The 19,251-nt window shown below is 41.9% G+C and overlaps 1 protein-coding gene across 8 annotated transcripts in view; it reads right to left on the reverse strand.

Moving 5' to 3' along the window:
• Positions 1-19,251, reverse strand: part of EBF1 (EBF transcription factor 1) — a 265,258-nt gene that overhangs the window by 82,694 nt on the left and 163,313 nt on the right. For 5 of the 8 annotated variants that reach the window (XM_063413417.1, XM_063413418.1, XM_063413421.1 and 2 more), the window contains exons 7-8: positions 14,875-14,956; positions 6,957-7,098 (exon numbers count right to left, since the gene is read on the reverse strand). In XM_063413417.1, the coding sequence (XP_063269487.1) occupies positions 6,957-7,098; positions 14,875-14,956 (224 nt within the window). The remainder of the gene's footprint in view (positions 1-6,956; positions 7,099-14,874; positions 14,957-19,251) is intronic. The other 3 variants (XM_063413419.1, XM_063413420.1, XM_063413424.1) reach the window with 1 other exon arrangement.

Below are 19,251 nucleotides of genomic sequence, written 5' to 3' on the forward strand. Positions count from 1 at the left end.
GCTTAAACCAGCCATTAAGAATCCATCTGAATTGTTTAAATCTTGTTTTCATTTAGCCTCAGACTAAAAATAAATTTTGAAAGATCAGGATTGCTCCAGCCAGATATTCCAGGCTTTTGAGTACCTCTCCATAATGGATGATTTATGACCCAGACAAAGAGAAACAAAAGATTTTCTGCTTTTCGTTTGGCGTGACTGGCTGTGAGAAGGGCAGCTCCACCTACCCACCCACCCAGTTCTTGTGCAATTCTCAGTAATACCCAAGGAGGAATAAGGGATTTGGGCCTGCAAACAGTCACTCTGCTCTGGTGAAGATTAAAAAAAAAAAAAAAGACAACGGCAAAATTCAGTGGGGCACAATTTAGTTAACCCAGTTTTGGTTGCCTAAACTGGAGCTTAGTACAAAGTACAAATCCTAGCACTGCCATGTTCTGCTGATCTGATGGATCCCAAGATTTCCCTCCTGAAGAGAGAATTCTGATCACCCAGCCTGACATCCTGCACAGCACCCATCAGAGAACCTCATCCAGCAATTCCCAGGTGAGGAATTACCCAAACCTTAACCTCTCCCTGACCTGCCACACATTTTTTAGGAAAACATCACCTCCTTACTCAACATTTACAACACACAGAGAACCTGCCACAGTATTGGAAACTTAGTTCAGTGCTTCCCAGAGTTAAAATCTTGCTGAGATCATCATGAGCCTTTAGCTACCAATTCTCTGAAGTAAAGCATCTTAACTCTGGCCATGTTTTGTCTTTTTGGAGGGACAGATGCTCCAACTCCACCCAAATTCACATTTTGAGCTAATCCAGCCCTGGTGTTCTCACTTGTATTAGAAATTCAATCTGATTATGAGAACAAAAATTTGTTTTGAGGGTATCAGAGCACTGGACCAGGCTGCCCAGAGAGGTTGTGGAGTCTCCTTCTCTGGAGATATTCAAATCCTGGCTGGATGTGATCCTGTGCAGCCTGCTCCAGGCAAACCTGTCCTAGCAGGGAGTTGGACTGGATGATCTCCAGAGCTCCCTTCCAGCCCCAACCATTCCCTCATTTTGTGAAACAGAGTAAGTCCACAGGGTAGTGAAAAGGTTAATATTATACACTCAGTGAGGTCAGGCTCCAAGAACACATAACAAGCCATTATGTTAAAAATTGCCTGAATTTATGAGTCACTGCATTTATGAAGGAACCGATATGAAAAAGACAACTTGGCAAAAATAAAGAAAATTATTTCCAGCTTGAAGTTTTGCAATTCTTCAGTATATCAAGGCTCACTTACTGTTATTACTATCCATGTTGTGCAATGTTCTGAAAGTCACATTTTTTCCCCTGTGTATGCATAGAAATGTCCAACAACCCAAGGTATTCTTCCCTCATAGAAAATAAATTAGAAAGCAGACATAACTCAGAATAACATACAAGATCCCCTCAAGTGGAGTGGTAGAATCCTAATATTTTTTTTCAATATTTTCCTTCTAAATAATAAATCAAGCCCACTGCATTTCTCTATATGGAATGATATGATGCAGAAAAAGCTTGTGTGTTTATATTTTTCATATAATCACAAAAACATTCTTAAGCTCAGCACTAAACTGTAACAGGTGCTCCCACCCACAGATGAAAGAAGTCAAATTTTAATGTTTCTTTGTTTAAACTCGAGCAGTTTTTTAATGCAACAGTCCCTAACTTTGATGAACAACTTGAGCCTATACCAACCAAGGGTAAAATGTATGAAGTCTTGAAGATTAACTCGTCTCAACTTGCTAAAATTTTTGCTTCAGTCAGTATTTTGTCTTGGAGCGACAATTTCATCAAGTAGCACAGCAAGAGGCACCACACCAAGGAACTGAGGAATAAAATGGTTAAAATGAAGCTGATAGGGTCATCCTCTTCACAACTCTACATGCTGCCCAAAATTTAGTGATTAATTGTGCCAGAGCCACTTAGGGCACAAGAAGAAGGTCACTAAGTCAGATTTCTCAGCACCTTCCAGGAATCACCCACCACGTGCAACTGAAGTCACAGTATTCAATGTCTGTCCTCAACAATTCTGTTCCAGGCAGACTAGAAATGAGATTTAAGGACATTCAGTCTCAAAGCTTTATTTTAAAGATTATCCTCTCAAAATAGTTTATAAGGTGGGGGAAATTTTTCCTTTTTTTAATAATCCAAACAGAAAATACCTCATTCACTAAGGCACAGCCTAGCAATCATTTCTGCCTTCAGATACGAAGACTCAGTGGAATATCTGTGATTGTGCAGTAACTGTGAACTCTTAGATGGCCCAGGATGGGCAGGATTGGCAAGAAAATCTCTTTAAATGCCCCACTGCTGACAAGAGTTTCTACTTGTCATGTCCAGCTGAGGCACAGCCACCACTGCTTTTTATTTCTTGTAGGAGGTTTTGCACCTGCAGACAAACGGTTGGAGTCACTCATTGCTGTCATGAGCTAAAATAACATTGTAAAAGCTTGGCTGTCTCAGGTACCACAACAGAGCGATCAAATAACCCAGCCATGCACTATCCTCTCCAGTTTAAGGCAACCAGTAGCAATGGTTTTGCTACATAATGACTTATTTTAGATATAAACACACAGGGCTTTATGTATATTTCATATTAAAATAACAGTAGGGCGTTGCTTTGAAATTCATGCTTATCTCCACTTCCACTTGCAAACTCTGACATCACATCTTTTCATTTGTGTGTTTCTACCCTGCATCTTTTCATCTGCTGCTGCTGTTGAGCTGACTCAGAACCAAATCGTCAGCAAACCTCACCATCACCTAATTCTTCAGTGCTCTCCCATGGAGGAGGAAGGCAAAGAAAAAAGAAATAAAACTGTCCCTTTAAAACCCCAAGCATTTAAGCTGCTTGTCAGTCGTCTTCCTGACAAGGCCACTTGAATGTATTCAGGAATATTTGCATAAATGCTCGCAGTGAGTTCACCGTGGCAGCTAGTGCTAATGGTACATAAAGTAATTTAGTCACTTCTCTTAGGCATCCTGTCAGGGTGATAAGCACCCCCTCTTTGCCTTGTTGCATATTAGATCATTAGATAATAAAGTGTTAGAGCATGCAAACTGACAGGGTCTCAGGGACTATCATTTTTCGAGGGCATTGCATTCTGCCAGTGAGGAAAAATAATAGAGAAACTGATGCTGCAATTGGCTTTACATTCTTGTAAAGACATTCAAAAGCTTTGAGGAGAAAAAAGAATTTTTAGTTTGCAATGATATGAGAGTTTTAACTGGAAGCTTTGCAGTGGATTTATTGCTGGTAAACTTGAAAAGAGTTCTTGCAAGCCCTGCCAGAACTCTCCCCTTCCATAAGTTCATCACTTAAATTTCATTGGGAAGATTTTGCTTTTAAAACTGACACCCTGGGGTGAACTACAAGCTCAAATATATCTACTGGTTGGAGCCTGTTGGCTCTTGACTATACATCTTACTATATATATATAATTTGGAAAGGTCAACTACACCGGCTTTCTGGTTTACCATAAATATAAAACCAGTGAGGATCCAACTATTTGTGAATGAAAAAGTGGTAATTATTGAAAACCACAGATTACTGTGGCTTACCCTATTTATACCACACAGAGATGGATGAAATAATAATTGGCCTCTGCCAGCTATTACTTTTAATACATTTATTTGAAAGATGAGCTGCTTAACCCACTGGCTTCAAGGGGGCAGCATGTGGATACAAATATATTCAGAGAAAGGAGCTACAAAAAAGAACATTCATATTACTGAGTGAAGAGTCTGACAAGCAAGATATAAATAAAGATGTGTTGCATGTCCCAAAAATAATTGAGGCTACCTACTAATGAGATGGTGAAACCCAAATGTGGAGACACCAGGCTCCTGAGTGGCTTGGGAGGTGCAGCTTTCCTTCAGATTTTTGGCCCCCAAAGTGTGTTTGAGGTGTCAAATAAACTGTAGCTCCATGTTTCAGAGCAGCAAACACAAGTTTGTAAGGAAAAATAAGCTGGGTATTGTCTAAGTAAACACAACAACAAGCACACCTTGCTACGTTCTGTCTCCCCTTTGCCCAGCCCTCACAGTCAGGCATTCATCTCTATTGCCATCAGATATTTGTGTTAAGAAGTTAAACATCTGGAAAAGTCCACAGGACTACATTTGGTCAAGGGTGTATTATAGTCAGATCCCAGATTTTACAAACCTGTGATGAGCAGTTGCTCACCAGAGCAATGAACCAGAGACAAACCATGACTACGTTCACTTCCCACCTCCCTCCTTATGGGTACAGCTCAGGTCAATCCATCCTTCCCCTTCCCCAGCAGAAAAGCTGGGAAGAGGAGAGGCAAACAAACTGCCTGTGATATTACCCAAAATAGAAATTCCAAAAACTGGACAAAAATAATACTTTTTGTGACTCGAACTGAATGCAGAAATTATTTTCAGTGGAGGAAACTGTCATCTGTTCCAATGGGTCTTGTCCAAAATTCAATAGCATTAAGCCTTTTCCTTTCTTTTTGTTTCTTTAGTTCAGTGTTTTAGATACCTAATAACATCATAACAACAGTTACTAGATTTTAATTTTTTTTTTTCCTGTTTCTTGGACTCACAAGTCCAGAGAATTCCTGGAGAGCTGGACTGAAGGATTTCGGTTAAAAAGAAAGGCTCCACCATGCCTTTGGGAAGAGAGCAATTTTGTAGTGTGAAGGTTGCTATTCAAAAGTAAGAATTTACTAGCAGTTGCTTTATGAGCTTGCTTGAGAGGTGCCTGAGAAAGCAGATTAGAAAAATCACCTTTCCCACAAAATGTACATATGGAGATATTTTGCAGATGTCGACTTTTAATATCAGCACAGTAACTCAGGTGTGTGCAGCTACGTAAGCAGAGAATTATCTTTTTTTTTGTTGCTTTTTGCCAACAGAATCCCTCAGGTTGTAGGAGTGGTAACGACAGCTGTGGTAAAATGAGACACCACCGTGCATGAGAATGAGGGCATTTATGTAAGAGAAATTAAGTATTGCCTCGACCAAAAACATGCACTGGGAAGACTGCAATGGGGAAAAAAGAAAAAAAAAATATGGCAACTACTTTAGCAGGAATATAGGAAAAAAAAATAGGATTTTTTTTTTAAGACTAGACTTAATGGAAAGGTTACAAAGTTGAACAGAAAGAAGTTTCCCTTTGTAATGCCTTCTGCTAATTAATAAAGACAGAGTTCATACATTCCTTATAAATTTCAGTAAAAATTATGACAGTGGTTTGTTTATTAAATTAGGTTGTTGGCAGGATGAAAAAAAATTTCTATAACATGAATTATGGCTGAAAATGGCTCGTAGCCTACATAAAAAGTTAGAGCTAAATAAATACAGATGTAAGTTATGTTTATATAATGAGAAACGCTGCTGAGCTAAGAATTTTAGGTTAGTAAGTGTGAACTACAGACCCGATTCTGCAAACACTTATCAATACCCTCAGCTTCTCTGACACAAGAAGCCTCATTGATCCCAACAGGACCATATGTGAGTATAATCTTAAATATATGCATAAGTGCTTGCAGGACTGATGCCTGAAAGCATAAACAGAATAGAAAAGTATTTCCACAGGAATCCACTGAGCAGTACAAACCCTCACATTTTCCCATTTCTCAGCATTAATAATTTCTTTTAACATATCTAGTTAACATTTTTCTGAGTGGCATTTGCTTTCCCAGAGAAAATTTTATCTGGTTTCTTCAAACTCTTTGGAAAAATCTATTTAATTATTCATCAGATCCTTGGCAAATATTTGTGAAACAAACCAGAATAAAGGACTGGTGCCTTCTACACTCAGCTACTTCAATGGGAGCTGAGGGTACACATCTCTTAGAGGGAGCAAGCACCTATTGAATTTAGGATTACAAACAGCTTTGAAGACAAAGAGCTATTCTACCAAGCTGAAACAGGGAGAGGGGAGTGAAATGCCCTCTGTTTTTGTTTTGTTTTTCAGCAGCAGTCATCAACTTTGAGGACAAAGAGCAAAACAAAACATTAATCAAATCCAGATTTTTCAAAGTACATTTGCACTCAACAACTCCCATTTTAAGCACCTACAGCCACCAGCAGATGTTCCCTTCCAGGACCAGCTGACCTTACAGAAGAGATTACTGTCCCCAGGCTGCTTCCAGCCACGTGCCCCCATCCCACCGTTGCTGAAGTTTACTGTGCTTTCAGAAAAGCCAAATTGCCTTGCACCATTTCTCCTTCAGTCATTTCAGCAACAAGCCAGATTGGCAAAAGATGATTATTTAAATGGTTTAATTCAAATGAACTTCATTGGCCTGGAGGAGACCAGGGAGCAAGCACACAACCATCCTAGCTGGCATGTCCATGGTGAAGAATAGCCTGGAGCAGGAGGGGAGACAAACAGCTGTGGGAAAAGCAATGTCCTCAGCTGGCACAGCTGGAGCCAGAAAAGAACATTCATCCACTGCTTGAGTAAGCAGATGGATTTCCAAAAGGGCTCTGCTTTCATTTAGGGCAATTCAAAGGAACAGATGAATCTCCTAGAGTGCTCAGCACCCTATAGATAGAAGAAATGCAATGCAAAATTTGGGTGCTGAGCCCTTCAGAAAATACGCAACATCCTTTAGATGCACAGTCAAAAATCAGGACAGTCTGGAAAAAAATCATACTCCAATTTTGGGTGCTGAATAAATGCAACCAATGTAAAAAAAAAAAATCACCCCGCTTCACTGACACACAGGACAACCTCTGCACTCATGTTTGCTTACTTGTTTGTCATTTCACTACATTTAGAGCTGACCTACTCCAAATATTCCCCCTTTGGTCTGGAGGCCAGTCCCTTTCAAATGCCTGGCCCTGGAGATAATAAACGCTTACAGGACAATTTTGAAGCCAGCAGCCAGAGACACAAACCAAACAAATGCACATTTAAAGTAGCAATGCCAACCAATGAAAATGATTTGCCTACCATGTTCCAGATAAGAAGGCGTACCTTCCGAGGGATCGAGTCTTCGAGCTCTCCGCCCGTGCTTGGAATTGTTGTGCACAAACATATTGTCTGACACTGCCAACACATGGCCATCAACGTTGACTGTTGTAGACACCACGACCTGCAAGCACAAGAGCAAGATGGAGGAAAATCTGGATGGATCCGTGCGTTTTTTAAAAAGCGTGGAGTGTAATAAAGTCAGTTAAATAAATAACAGCTGGGAGCTGCAGAAAATTGCGAAGCTATTTCGCATAATAACTGGTGCTTATGCTGTACAAATCTAACAAGAGACGCTATTGATGAGTGGGTCTTTGGCATCGAAAGCTTTTGATGCAGTTTTAAGTCAAATTGCAGAGTTTGTAGCTGCGTGGCAGACAGCACACTGTTAACCATCATTTTAACAAGAGGATCTTTATTAAGTATTTTTTCCCCTATATACAAGGGCAGCTGTGTTTCACCCTAAATCATCCTTCAGCTTCCACGCTGAAGTAGATAGAGATGTTGACATTGCAAATGAGAATCGATTCAGAATAAAAGAAAACAAAAGTGTATTTTGTGAAGTTGTAACGAGAGTTGTTGCTTGCCTCGCCCCCACCCTTCTCTGCTGCTCTCCCCTCAGCACAGTCACTGCAGGTTGTTGGACTTGCCCAAATTTCTCCCGGGCTGTATCTTAAGGAGTTCGTATAGGCATGTTTGTTTACACACACACACAGGCTTGACAGTGGGGGCTTGATCTGGAGAACACAAGCCTATTCATCCAGTGTTAGAATTATTTGTATTTCTCAACTTATCTCAATGTCAACACCTGGGACTTGATTTGAGGCGAGGTGAGGGAGACACAGCAGGACTGCACTGGAGGAGGAATCAGACACTTCTGCTGTCCAGAGCTGCCCAGGGCAGGAGAGCCAACAGGTAAATGATGGCTCCAGAGGAGAAGACCCAGTTGCTCCAAGGTGTCCAGAGGGACTCCTCAACCCTGAGGGTCCTAAAGGAAATCCCTGACCAGGCAGAGGGCACACGAGCCATGAAATATCATGGAGAAACAAGCCCCTTGCAGAGCTGCGAGCTCATCACACCACGTCTCCTCCTACCCCATTCAGACCAAGCAGTCTCACAGCCTCCCTGGCTTTCGTTCAGCCTCCCCTCCCACAGCCTCTTCCCAGCAAATGCACGGCATTCCCAGGGTTTTACCCCAGCCAAAGATTTGGCCTTCGGCTGGCTGCTGGTTTGCCAGGAGCACGCGTCGCCTTCGAGAACTTTGACTAAAACAATAAGAAGAAATGACCTACACTTCTCCTTACATTAAACAGGGAAAGGGATTAAAGACTGAAACCCACAGAGATATGTTTATTCATGCGACCTCTTACAACCAAATATAATAATTGTCTGTTAATTGCAGTTTCAGCTCCCACCTCATGCTTCGACATGTGAAACAGCAATCAGCAGCTCCTGTTTAATCCACCTATTATGTTGACTAATTAACTTTGCTCGACAGTTTATTTCTTCCTCCATTATCAGCCCCTGTCAGCCGCAAGCACAGTGCCGCAAAGGGGGACCTCAGCCCTTCTGATTGATCACCGATAGATTGACATGCAGATTAATTTAATTAGAATCACCTCACTTGAGAAATGAAAGACAATGGCAAGGGGGCTAATAGATCTGCTCTTATAATGAGGCAAGCCTCCAGAGCCACGGCAGAGGATTTCTGATTTATTTTGCTGAATTCCCCAGCCGCTCTGAAAGGCTCTCGCTTTAATTGTTCTTGGTTTTGAGAGGCTTTAGCCTCTGAAGAGGTGAAATGCTTTACAAGGATTGGCAAACATTGCTTCAACTCTCTCAGGAAGCTGCTGCCTCTCAAAGTTGGTCAAATGGGGACACTTAAAGGATCGCTTACAACTATTCAATTTCATCACTTGAATTGGAGCTGAAAAGAAAAAAAAGAGTGAAAGGAAAATTTTTCTACCTATTTCTGGCCCCCAATTAAAATACTCAAAAAGTAAGCAAAGCCACTAAACTGCCCAGAGCTGATCCTGAAGTCTTTCTCTTCAAAAAGAGGAATACAAAAGAGAATATTTTGCATCTAAAAGATCCTAAACCCTTCCCTCAGAATGGCATTCCAAGCAATAGATTTTTGTGCATGTTTTAAATGAAAGATATTAAAATACAGAATAAATGATTCAAGAGCTCCTACAGATGGAAATTTGGGAAAAAGAAAGCACCAAATACTACAGATAAGTTTTTCTGAAATCAAACTAAGGAGAGAAAAAAACCCAAGCCCTATATATAAAATTCCAAAAGGGATTTCAAAAGTAATTTATCCATTGAATTCCTGAGGGGTAGAATAAAGTTTATGATATTTTCAATAAAATATGATCTTATAGTAAGTGGCTCGGGGTTTGCAATCTTATTTGTGCACTTGCAACCATTGTAAATTCTTTGCAAGTGGGATTTTGAGCCAAATCCTTGGCACTGCCTGTCACAGCTCCATGATTTATGCCAGTTCCTTATCTTCTTCTATGGGTATGACTAGACGCATAGGAAAATTAACAAAATTACAATTAATAATAATGGCTACAAGATAAAATATTTTCCCCAATTCTAAAACCCTATAGGTACACAGAGACTTCCCCCTGAAGCTGATCAATCCTGGGCTGAAACCAAAACTATTAACATTTTTAGAAATGGGATTCCAGAGAAACAATGAGTGAAGAGTAGTAACAGTAAGGTACTTCTCAAACCTGTGAAAACCCTGTATCTCAGTAGCTGCTGCTATACATGCAACTTTCTAGGTAAGAGCTTGAGGAAACAACCCTGTTGAGGTTTTATGTGAGTAAAGCTACATTTAATTTCTCCCTCCTCAGGTTTTCAAAACTGTTGATGCAATATATTTTGAATGACTTAACAATGACTTCCCACCTCCCTCCTGCACAGTTTGATTTACTATGAGGAGACCACATTGGTGTGGTTCTTTGGTGTCGTTAGCAGCAGAAACTATAAATGGAATCCCCAAGAGAAACTGTTTCCAGTCTCAGGAAATGCAGAAAAAACCCTCTTATTTGTCTGTTTGAAAAAAGAAATGATTATTCATTGCGCATCTGTAAGAAGCAACACGTTCTTGCTGCTCAATTCTTTAAATGAAAATTCTCATTAATAGAGGAGCACTGAATGCATGCTGCACTAAGGAAATATTAATGCCTCTAATTACTAAGAGTGAAAAAATGCACCTTGAATATTGTGTGCCACAGTTACCTACTTGGATTGCTACAGAGCACTTACATACTTAAAACTTCTACTCATATTTTTTAATCTAAAAAAATACTACACTCTCCTCATTTTGATTTTGAAACGACTGGGATATGTTCAAGTTAAAACACATGCTAAAACTAATTTGTGGAGAAATCATAAAATTAGGGGGAGGGGACAGCCAGAGTATATGTGGAATGGGCACCAAGGCATCCTAAAACACAGACTGTAGCGAGAGGGAAAGGCACACTACAGTTTAATAAATGATTAATGAGGTGCTGACACATTAATGTAAGCACAGGGACAACCAGGTCTGCCAAATCTCAAACCTTTCCAAATTTTGTCAACAAAACACAGTTTTAATTTGAGACAGGCAAACATGGAAAATGATTTTGAGCTTTAGCTTTAGCCCTTCATAGATTTTGAATTTAAATCCTGTATCAACACCAGGGGAGACAGAGGTATGAAAGAAACACACGGGTTTACAACTTTCTTCAATGAAGTTGGCATTATCGAATGCATTAATGTACCTCAGCTCTGTGAATTATTCTGCCTGCCATTAAATAGTTCAGTTTGTGAATGCTTTGGAGCTTAGATTTTTTTTTCTTTGAATATTCAGAGACGAGGAGCCTGGAGATCAAGCTATTTATCCATGTTTAGCACTCGGCCTGTTTATTTGGTATAGTACCTCACCTAATATATCAAAATTAAGCATTGCACAAGTCCTGATTTTTAACCACAGCCCATTAAGCTTTGCTCACTGATTAAGACATAGCATTTTCCTTGTGCTTTCAATTTTATCCAGTGTATAGTGAGGGACCTGATATTTTTGCAATGCCCTCAATACCCAGTGGCAAAGGCAGAGAAAATCTGGCTAGGATGATTTCCAGGTCTGAAGTGTGTCCTAAGTGTTAAATATGTAACTCCAGTGCTTGCCACTCTTCTGAAAGCTATAAATGGCTCGAGCACATCTTTATTTTCATCACCACTTGGTGACCTCTTCCTACAATGTGTTGACTTCTTTATTCTAGTAACTAAAAATCACTCTCCATTCAACAAGACACTTCAAAATGTGCCTAACTAAGAGCACATAAGTACAATACATTCAGTAATTTTGCTCACGTGCTCAAGGACAGGCCAGGCACTTAATTACCTTGTTGAATTGGGCCACAGCTCTCACTGCTATTTTTCAGTCTCTTTTTCTTTTTTTTTTTTTTTTTTTTTTTTGCCTTTCCCTTCTCTGGGGATGGAGCCTTGCATGTCCAAATTCCATTATCTGGGATTCATGAAGCATCATCTCTGTCTCTTATGCAAATTTGCAATAAGACACAAGTGGCTTCAATTCAAACATGAGTGGCAGCATCCCATGGAGGCAAACGAGCAGCCTCTGCTGCAGGAGAGGCTGTGGTAACAGAATCAAGCAGCATGGCAATCTCTAAGTGACTTCCAAGGTTTTCATAATAAGTGAATGTTTGGGGTTTTATTCAGCCTGAAAAGTTTCCTCTAAATTAAAACTTGACATGTGTCAGTTCACAAGCAGTTGTGCTACAACAAGAACAACAAGACAGCTAGGGCACCTGGGTTTCATTAATTACAATAACATACAAAACTGTTTAGGTTGTATGAATGGGTTTTTAGTTCTGAAAAATCAAATCTGGGCAGAGTTCACTCATGACACCATCTACTTAGTAGCAATATTATTATTACCACGAACTGGGGCACTACAGCCCATCCCACCAGGAATGATGACTTATTGTGATGAAGGATTCACAACCAGACTGAGAATCTGCTCCGTGGGGCTTCTGGAATAAAAAGGCAATGTTGGGAAAAGGTGGTAATTCACAACAGCACCAAATGTTGTGTGCAATTGGGCTGATGAAACATCAGGAAGAAATGATTTTCTCGAGGACAAGCAGGGAGTGTGAAGCACAGCACTGTGCAGTACTTGACTTCTCCCTGACTGTCTCCTTATGCTAACAGAGACACAGCCAGGGCCAGCACTGCTCCAGCACACACTCTCTGATGGCACTCCACTTGTCACATGCCTGGACATCTCACACATGCAGAGAAATTTATTTCCTTCCAGGCCCACAACAGCTTTGATGTTAGACTTATCACACTCCTACATTTGCAAGCAAAGTTCAGGATAAAACCTAATTCATTTCTGATTGGGAGCCTGAATGAAGTGTCACACACAGGTCACCGGAATCGACACACAGTCTGCCTCCTCCCTGTACTCTCCTAACATCTCTTGTATCAGATGATAATCAAACAATTCCATGCTGCAGGGGAAAAAAACCCAAACCAACTCTAAAAATCTATTAGGAAGTGAAATTTTACACAGGACTGGTCCTTAGATAGTGCAAGACTCATGTTCTTGACCCTTCACTGATTCCCCCATCAAAACCAAAATCTGTGTTCTAAGAACTTCCAGCAACTTTTGGGGACTGATGAACGTCAAACCAAAAGTTGGACATGTCTGTTGGCAGCTTCAAAGTCTGGGGATGGCCAATAAGGGTAATGAAGGAAGGGAATGTCTCCATTTTTGTGCTTATAAAATGAGCACACTACCATTTAAAATGATCTGGAAATATCTTATCCTTATGGTTTTTAACCAGAACTTTGACATTCACCACTGGAGACCTTGTAAGTCACTGGCAACAATTTAGAGGCAGCTGATAGCAGAGTGGCAAAGGTTTCACTTGGTTCCTACACAATACTGCCTCAAAGACCCAGGAACACCACAGCATTGAGCTACTACATGTACACTTGGTCCTTTGCACCCTAAGAAATTATAAATGTAGCTTGCACTCCAAACAGCCCAGCTGTTTTATTCTAAGAAGTCTATTGCTAAAAGACCGACAAGTTCAAAATTAAAAAAAAAAAAAAGAAAAGGGAAAAAACAAAAGCAGCTATTGTAAAACAATAAGCCTGGGCACTGAAGAGAGCACTGCGAGCTTCAATGCCACCCTGTATGAGAGTAGGAGTGGCTCGCTCAGCTGAAAGTGATTAATTTCTTGAAAATGCTGAGGTCACGCTAATTGACATGACCTGTGTAATTAAGCAGTCTCTGTTTACACACGGAAAGCTCAACTGCTGTGAAGCTGGGTTTGTATGACAGAATGTCTTTACAAGTCAAGAGATCAACAACCTTTCCTATGTCCTACCTCCCCGCCGACACAGCTCCTGATTGCTGTTCTGAGGGAACACGCACAGGCATTTCCATATGAAAATCAGCCTGGAGCCTGGGTGAGCACAGCCCCAGCAGAGTGTACATGTTGTGAAGCAAGCTCTGACAGGCCCCAGGGGTGACTGCTCAGACTAAATCCCCGTGCTGGTGAGAGTCCTTTTCCCACATTCTCTTTCTGTGGCAATGCCCTCTGGAATCACAGGAGAAACGTGACAGAGGGAGGAGTGTGGGGTGAGGAGCTGAGGGCTCTGCCATGCTAATGCTGGCTTTTACACTGATTAATTTAATCCCTGTGGCCACATCTCCTCACTTCTGCACTTCCCTGCTCAGAGGCAAATAGCACCCTTCTGGCCTCCCAGCATTGCTGCAATTAAGCAGTTCAACAAAAGACACTCTACACATAAATAATATTGTCACTTACATAACATTCAACACTTTTTCTGAAGTGTAACAATGCTGGGAAAGCAGCAAATAAGGCCCTGAGTAACTACAGAAAACAGTTATATTTTGGAGTTGTCTTTCTCCAGAGACCCACGTGGTCTTTGGGACAAATCTCTGGTTTCTTCCTCAGAACCCTGAGGCAAAGCCCCACAGACAGATTTACCATGTTTCCTCTGTGGGCTATGTTCACTCCAACTACGAAAAGAGAAGGTTCTTTGAGTCTCTATCCCATATTTTTATTCAGCACATACCCAGATAAAGCATTATTGCCACAGTCAAAGACCATGTCTTCAATAAAAGGGCTGGAGCAATTATTTCTCAGCATTGCCACCACTCCACTCTGCTGCCAGCACTGGGGAAGTGCATGTACAGACCACCTTTCTTTATCCCAAAATGAGTTGTGACATAGGTGGAGCATAAAAAGATGTCCTTGGCCATCTGAAGCTGTGTTGATATTTCAGCTCCCAAGCCTCAGTGCCACAGGATGCAACAATGGGGAAATACCAGCCCAAAGAAAGAGACACCCCATGGTAGCTTTTTCCAAGGGCTGACTACAGGCATGGACCTTCAGACCATCAAGGCATGTTTATGACTCTTTACCACTGCTCAGGAGTAACAAGTGCAGTCACGAGCCTGATTTTACTAATTGCTCTTATACCTTCCTCTGTCCCAGCCAATAAACAAGGTGCTCACCCTGTGTCTGCATGAAAACAAATTCTCCATGCAGAAATATCTCAGAGCAGAGAAGCCCCATAGCTGAAAAGAACAGGGAGGTCATTCTGATTTTTCCTTTCCATGCTTTCCCTTCCGGTGGAGATGACATTATCTTCAAGAGTGCTCTCTTCCAGAGCAAGAAAACCCAACTACTTCCTGCCAATTCTGCTGTGACAAGAAGTCCTCGGGCAATATTTTGTGACCTTATGTTTTTAGCATCTTCCAGTGAATTACTAGGTTAGTTTGGGTCAAAGTACTTCTGTCCCTAACAGCTGCTGATTTTTAAAGGAGGAAGCGTGTCCGACTGACCTGGAATCGACGCATGTCTCGAGGGTTTCCTGCATTTTTTAGGCAATTTTGGTTACATTTGAGGAAAAATTTCAAGAAGAACCTGTGGAGAAAGAGAAACAAATATTAATGTCTTATAAATAGGGTGTAGTGTATATAAATAATGACATCTGCACATTTGGTCCAACAAAGACTTATCAACATCAGTATTCCCAACTCAGACAAATCACCCCCTGCCCATCCAAAGAGGGAGTGGAGTTTGCACAGGCCCCAATCTGGCAAAACATGTGAGCACATCCTGAAAATTTAAACACTAATTTCACAGCTCTGTTGTGTCAGAGCCATTAAAGTTTGCAGAGTCAATCCCTGTCACGCCAGGCTCGCTGTGCCATCCAGAGCAGTGAGGAACAGACAAGTTTTTCAGCACAGCAAAAAAAGGGACAGAAAAATGCTAGACGTAAAAATTCTCCTGGGTATAAATGGGGTTTTGTTTTACAACTTTGCTGTCACCCACAAGTTTTGATTTAATACAAAAATACTGAAAATGTTCCATACAGTTGAAATCTCCCTCCCAGGATTAAACTGAGTTTGTGCATAAAATTAATGCTCAAACAGTGGTTAGTGGAGCCCAAATCCCTGAGAGGAGAAGGGGGAAGTCTTGGTCAAAAGAATGACTTCATGGAAAAATGAAATATTTTTGATGCAGTCTATTTCCTGACCATGCACAGTTCACTGAAGTAGCTATATGACCCTGACATATATCTCTAAGAAAAGACACTGCCTTTTACAAAGCCAAAGAAGAAAGCAAACATTTCACTGAAAATATTTCCTTCAGTGTTATGCACCGGTGGACTGTAAACTCATAAAGACAAGTCAATGAATAATAGTGGGACTCAGATTCCAGGCTTCCTCCCTGAAAGCCAAAGTTTATCAGCCTTTTGTCCAAAATAAACTACAGACGAAGGTCTACTAAAGCTCAGCTGTGCAAAGTTTAATCCTACAGCAAGTTAAAAACTCAGTGTAACCAGACAGGGCAGCATTACACAGGCAATAACCATCAGTGACTAAGCAGAAGTTTCTCTGCCCTGTTCCCACATACAGGAGTGGGGTGGGGAACAGTTTGATCCTGTTTTACTTTAAATCTGAATGTTAACTTTTGCAAGCAGCCCTCTTTTAGCACCCAAGCTGAATGCTAGGTTAGCAGAATTTGCACAGACCATCACCACGAAAGGCAACACTGCAGGGTAAACAGCTTCAGAAAATCCCTTTTTGATGAGCAGCATTCTTTGCCCTGCTCTAGTTGTGATGCTGCCCCTCAACAAGGCAAGTTTTGCTGCTTGTTCCTCCCCGTCAAGAAAATCATACAAGGCAAAAGGCTGCAGTGATAAATCAAAACTACAAGGGACTGTTTTCATTAAAGAAATGCAATGTAATGAGGAGGATTATCAAGTGTGATGCTTGGGATTATCAAGGGCTAGATCTCCTGGCCCAGGAAGTCTCTTCTAGACCTGAGCTTCTAAATAAGAGCAAGCAATAAAATAAACATCCACCACACTAGAACAGGGGTTTGGAGTCAGTGTTTGTTTAAAGGAAAGAGCAGCGCAAGTCATTGCATTTCTCGAGCCAGCAGGTTCTGATATTCAAAAATGGAAAGGTGGTGCTATTTGCTGTATATGTTTGTCTTTTTAAGCTGCTAATGGCCAGCTGTGACAGCCTGACTCAGATTGTGTAGAAGGAGCTGTCAGCACAAATCTTGGCATCTCGGATCCAGACAACTGCTTGCCACCAGGCGAGGGTTTGTACTTGTGCCAGAATGGATTTTGAGAGACAAGCAAATAGGGCATTAATTCCGCCAAAGTGAAACGAAAAGTGGGGAGAGTTCGGGATCTTACACTTCAGATGATGTCTGTCCTGTTGACAGCTCATCATTTAGCTCACGAGCTATGGAGGGCACAGACATCAGATCCCTCTTGCCCTAAGCTGGCCCTGTCTCGCGAAACGCTGGCAGGATTCGGAGACCACCCCTCCACACGAGATTGCTCGCTGAAATAAAAAGCCTGGCCATCTGTTCAGAGGCAAAGACATCCCTGTCAGCTGGTGCCTACAGCCTCGAACAGGCCCTTATGTGGCAAAACCTCTCAGAGCCGCTCACTCTTCGGGGAGAAGCTGGCGCTGCCCTGGGCTTACCGCGGGATTTTGGCGGCTTCACCGAGGGCCGCGTGCAGCAGCTGCACACCCGGTCTGCCACAGCTCCCCAGCAACACCCCGGCCCCAAGGAGAGCTGGGGCATGGGGGCCTTTAAAATAGCTACAAATTCCTGTTATGGCTTTGCAGAGCACACGAATAACGGGCAATAGGGTTGGTGGGTTGATTCAAGGGCTCCCAATAAAGGATGGAAAACTCTTTGTGGAGTTTTCTGGAGAAACACTGGGCTTTCCCTCCCCTCATAATGCCTGAGCTCATGTCAAGTTGAAGGCTTGGAAAATCACCCTGGAACACAAGAGTTGACTTCTGAGGTCTGCAAAACTCTAGCCCAAAGTTTCGCAGTCTAACTCCATTTGCACTGTGCTATAACCCCCAAAGGCTACAGAAGTTTCACCAAAATAAACTGCAGAAGAAATGAAGCTCATCTGTTTAAACCTACCAAAAAACCTCAGGCAAGCAACCAAGCAAACAAAACTTCCTTTGAATTAAACCAACTGCAGAAAAAAATTAACTTGCAAAAATAACAGCGTTTTCAGAGGAACACGAAGCTGACACAGCCAAGTTCAGTCACTGTGTGTTAAGCAAAAAAAAAAAAAAGTCACCAGTTTACAGAACACATTCTGCCAAGCACCATATTTTAATTCCACTGAAAGACAAAACAAACTATTTTTTTGTTTTGCACTTTGTTTTGGAACACACCAGGGCTGGAGTCCCCCCGGCCACACAAAGCATCCCACACTCATCCAGGCAAGAGCTGAGCAGCTCCTGGGCTGGCACTGCAGACCCCGGCTGATGGAACCCCCCACCTTGGCAGGAAGGAGGATGAGGACAGATTAGGACCAGAGCAGTTTGGTTCACGGGGCTCAGCCCAGGCTCTTGGTTCCTGCTTTAAACCGCTTGTTCAGGTGCCTTCATCACCTCAAGCCAAGTCCTGCCAGCATTGCTCATTAGCAACACTTCACTCTGCAAATATTTCAGATTTGGATTGACAGCCCTGGTCCAGGAGAGGTGCCAGCAGAGCTGAGCTCTTTGTAAGCATAAACCTCCATCCCCATTTGCTCGCATTGAGCTTCTTCACAGTGGGTTATTTTTTTTTTTTCAATTCTAACTTTCCCCACATTTGGCAGACTGTGTACCATTAATGCTAACCACAGAGGATATATAGCATTAATACTCACTACTGGGGTCTGAAATTCATTTCCAAGATGAAAAAAAAAATGTGCAAAACATAGGAGTGTCAATAAAATCTTCAACTCTCTCTCCAAACTTTTTTTGTGACTGATGAACACGCGCTCCTCTGCCACACAGGAGTCAGTCATCAATTATACTTATTGCTACCATTGAAGGTTTGGGGTTTTCTCATTAATCAACCAAAACACATTTTCTGACTCCCTTCCTGACTACTACCATCCCTGGTGTGAAGAGCATTTGTGCATGTGGAGCAGAGAACACAATCCAGCTCCATGCAAGTCAGCTTAGGTCCAGGAACAGAGCATTTAGGTCCTTTTACAGAGCATTTGGATTTACTGACTTGCATTGATATTAAACCAGAGAATTCCATACAACACCCTTATCCCATAGAGACATGGCTGGACTGTAGGGAAGGGAAGTTTGGGGGGAAAACAATTAATTTTAGATTATATTTAGGTGTCCTGCAATGCTGTTCAAGGCAAGCTGCAAAACCTGCCGAGGGAGTGAAGTTGCTGAGCAGTTAATCTGTGCCATGCATGTACTACACATCCCTGAGTAACAGCAAGGTCCAGTGCAGAAATACATCTTCTGCTTAAATACAAACCCCTGGGCTGAATCAGGCCCCAAACTAACGTGAACTTCTGTCTGCCAGGCAAAAGCCCGAAAAAATGTGCTATTGGCTGTTCTGGGAATGTTTTCTCCTTTTGTCACAATTCAATAGAAATTCCTTTTTTGGAGATGAAGTTGTGGGGTTTTTCTAACAAAACTGCTGCATTTCCAAAAAGATGTTGGTGCCAGTAGGACTGTGCTCTCACCCTCTGCCAGGGAGGAACTCTACCCCAATAAGAACTCAAACTGGTTCCTACTGCTGCTTCCAGCTCCTGGAACCAGCTCTGCCCTCACTCCTGCCCCATCCATCCCCTGACTCCCCTTGTTCCACTGATGGATCTGGTGAGCACAAGACCAGCTGGAGGTCACTCCACTTGTTTAAAATGCTCCCTG

Source organism: Prinia subflava, chromosome 16 (genome assembly GCF_021018805.1).
Source record: "Prinia subflava isolate CZ2003 ecotype Zambia chromosome 16, Cam_Psub_1.2, whole genome shotgun sequence".
NCBI classification, from domain to species: Eukaryota; Metazoa; Chordata; class Aves; order Passeriformes; family Cisticolidae; genus Prinia; species Prinia subflava.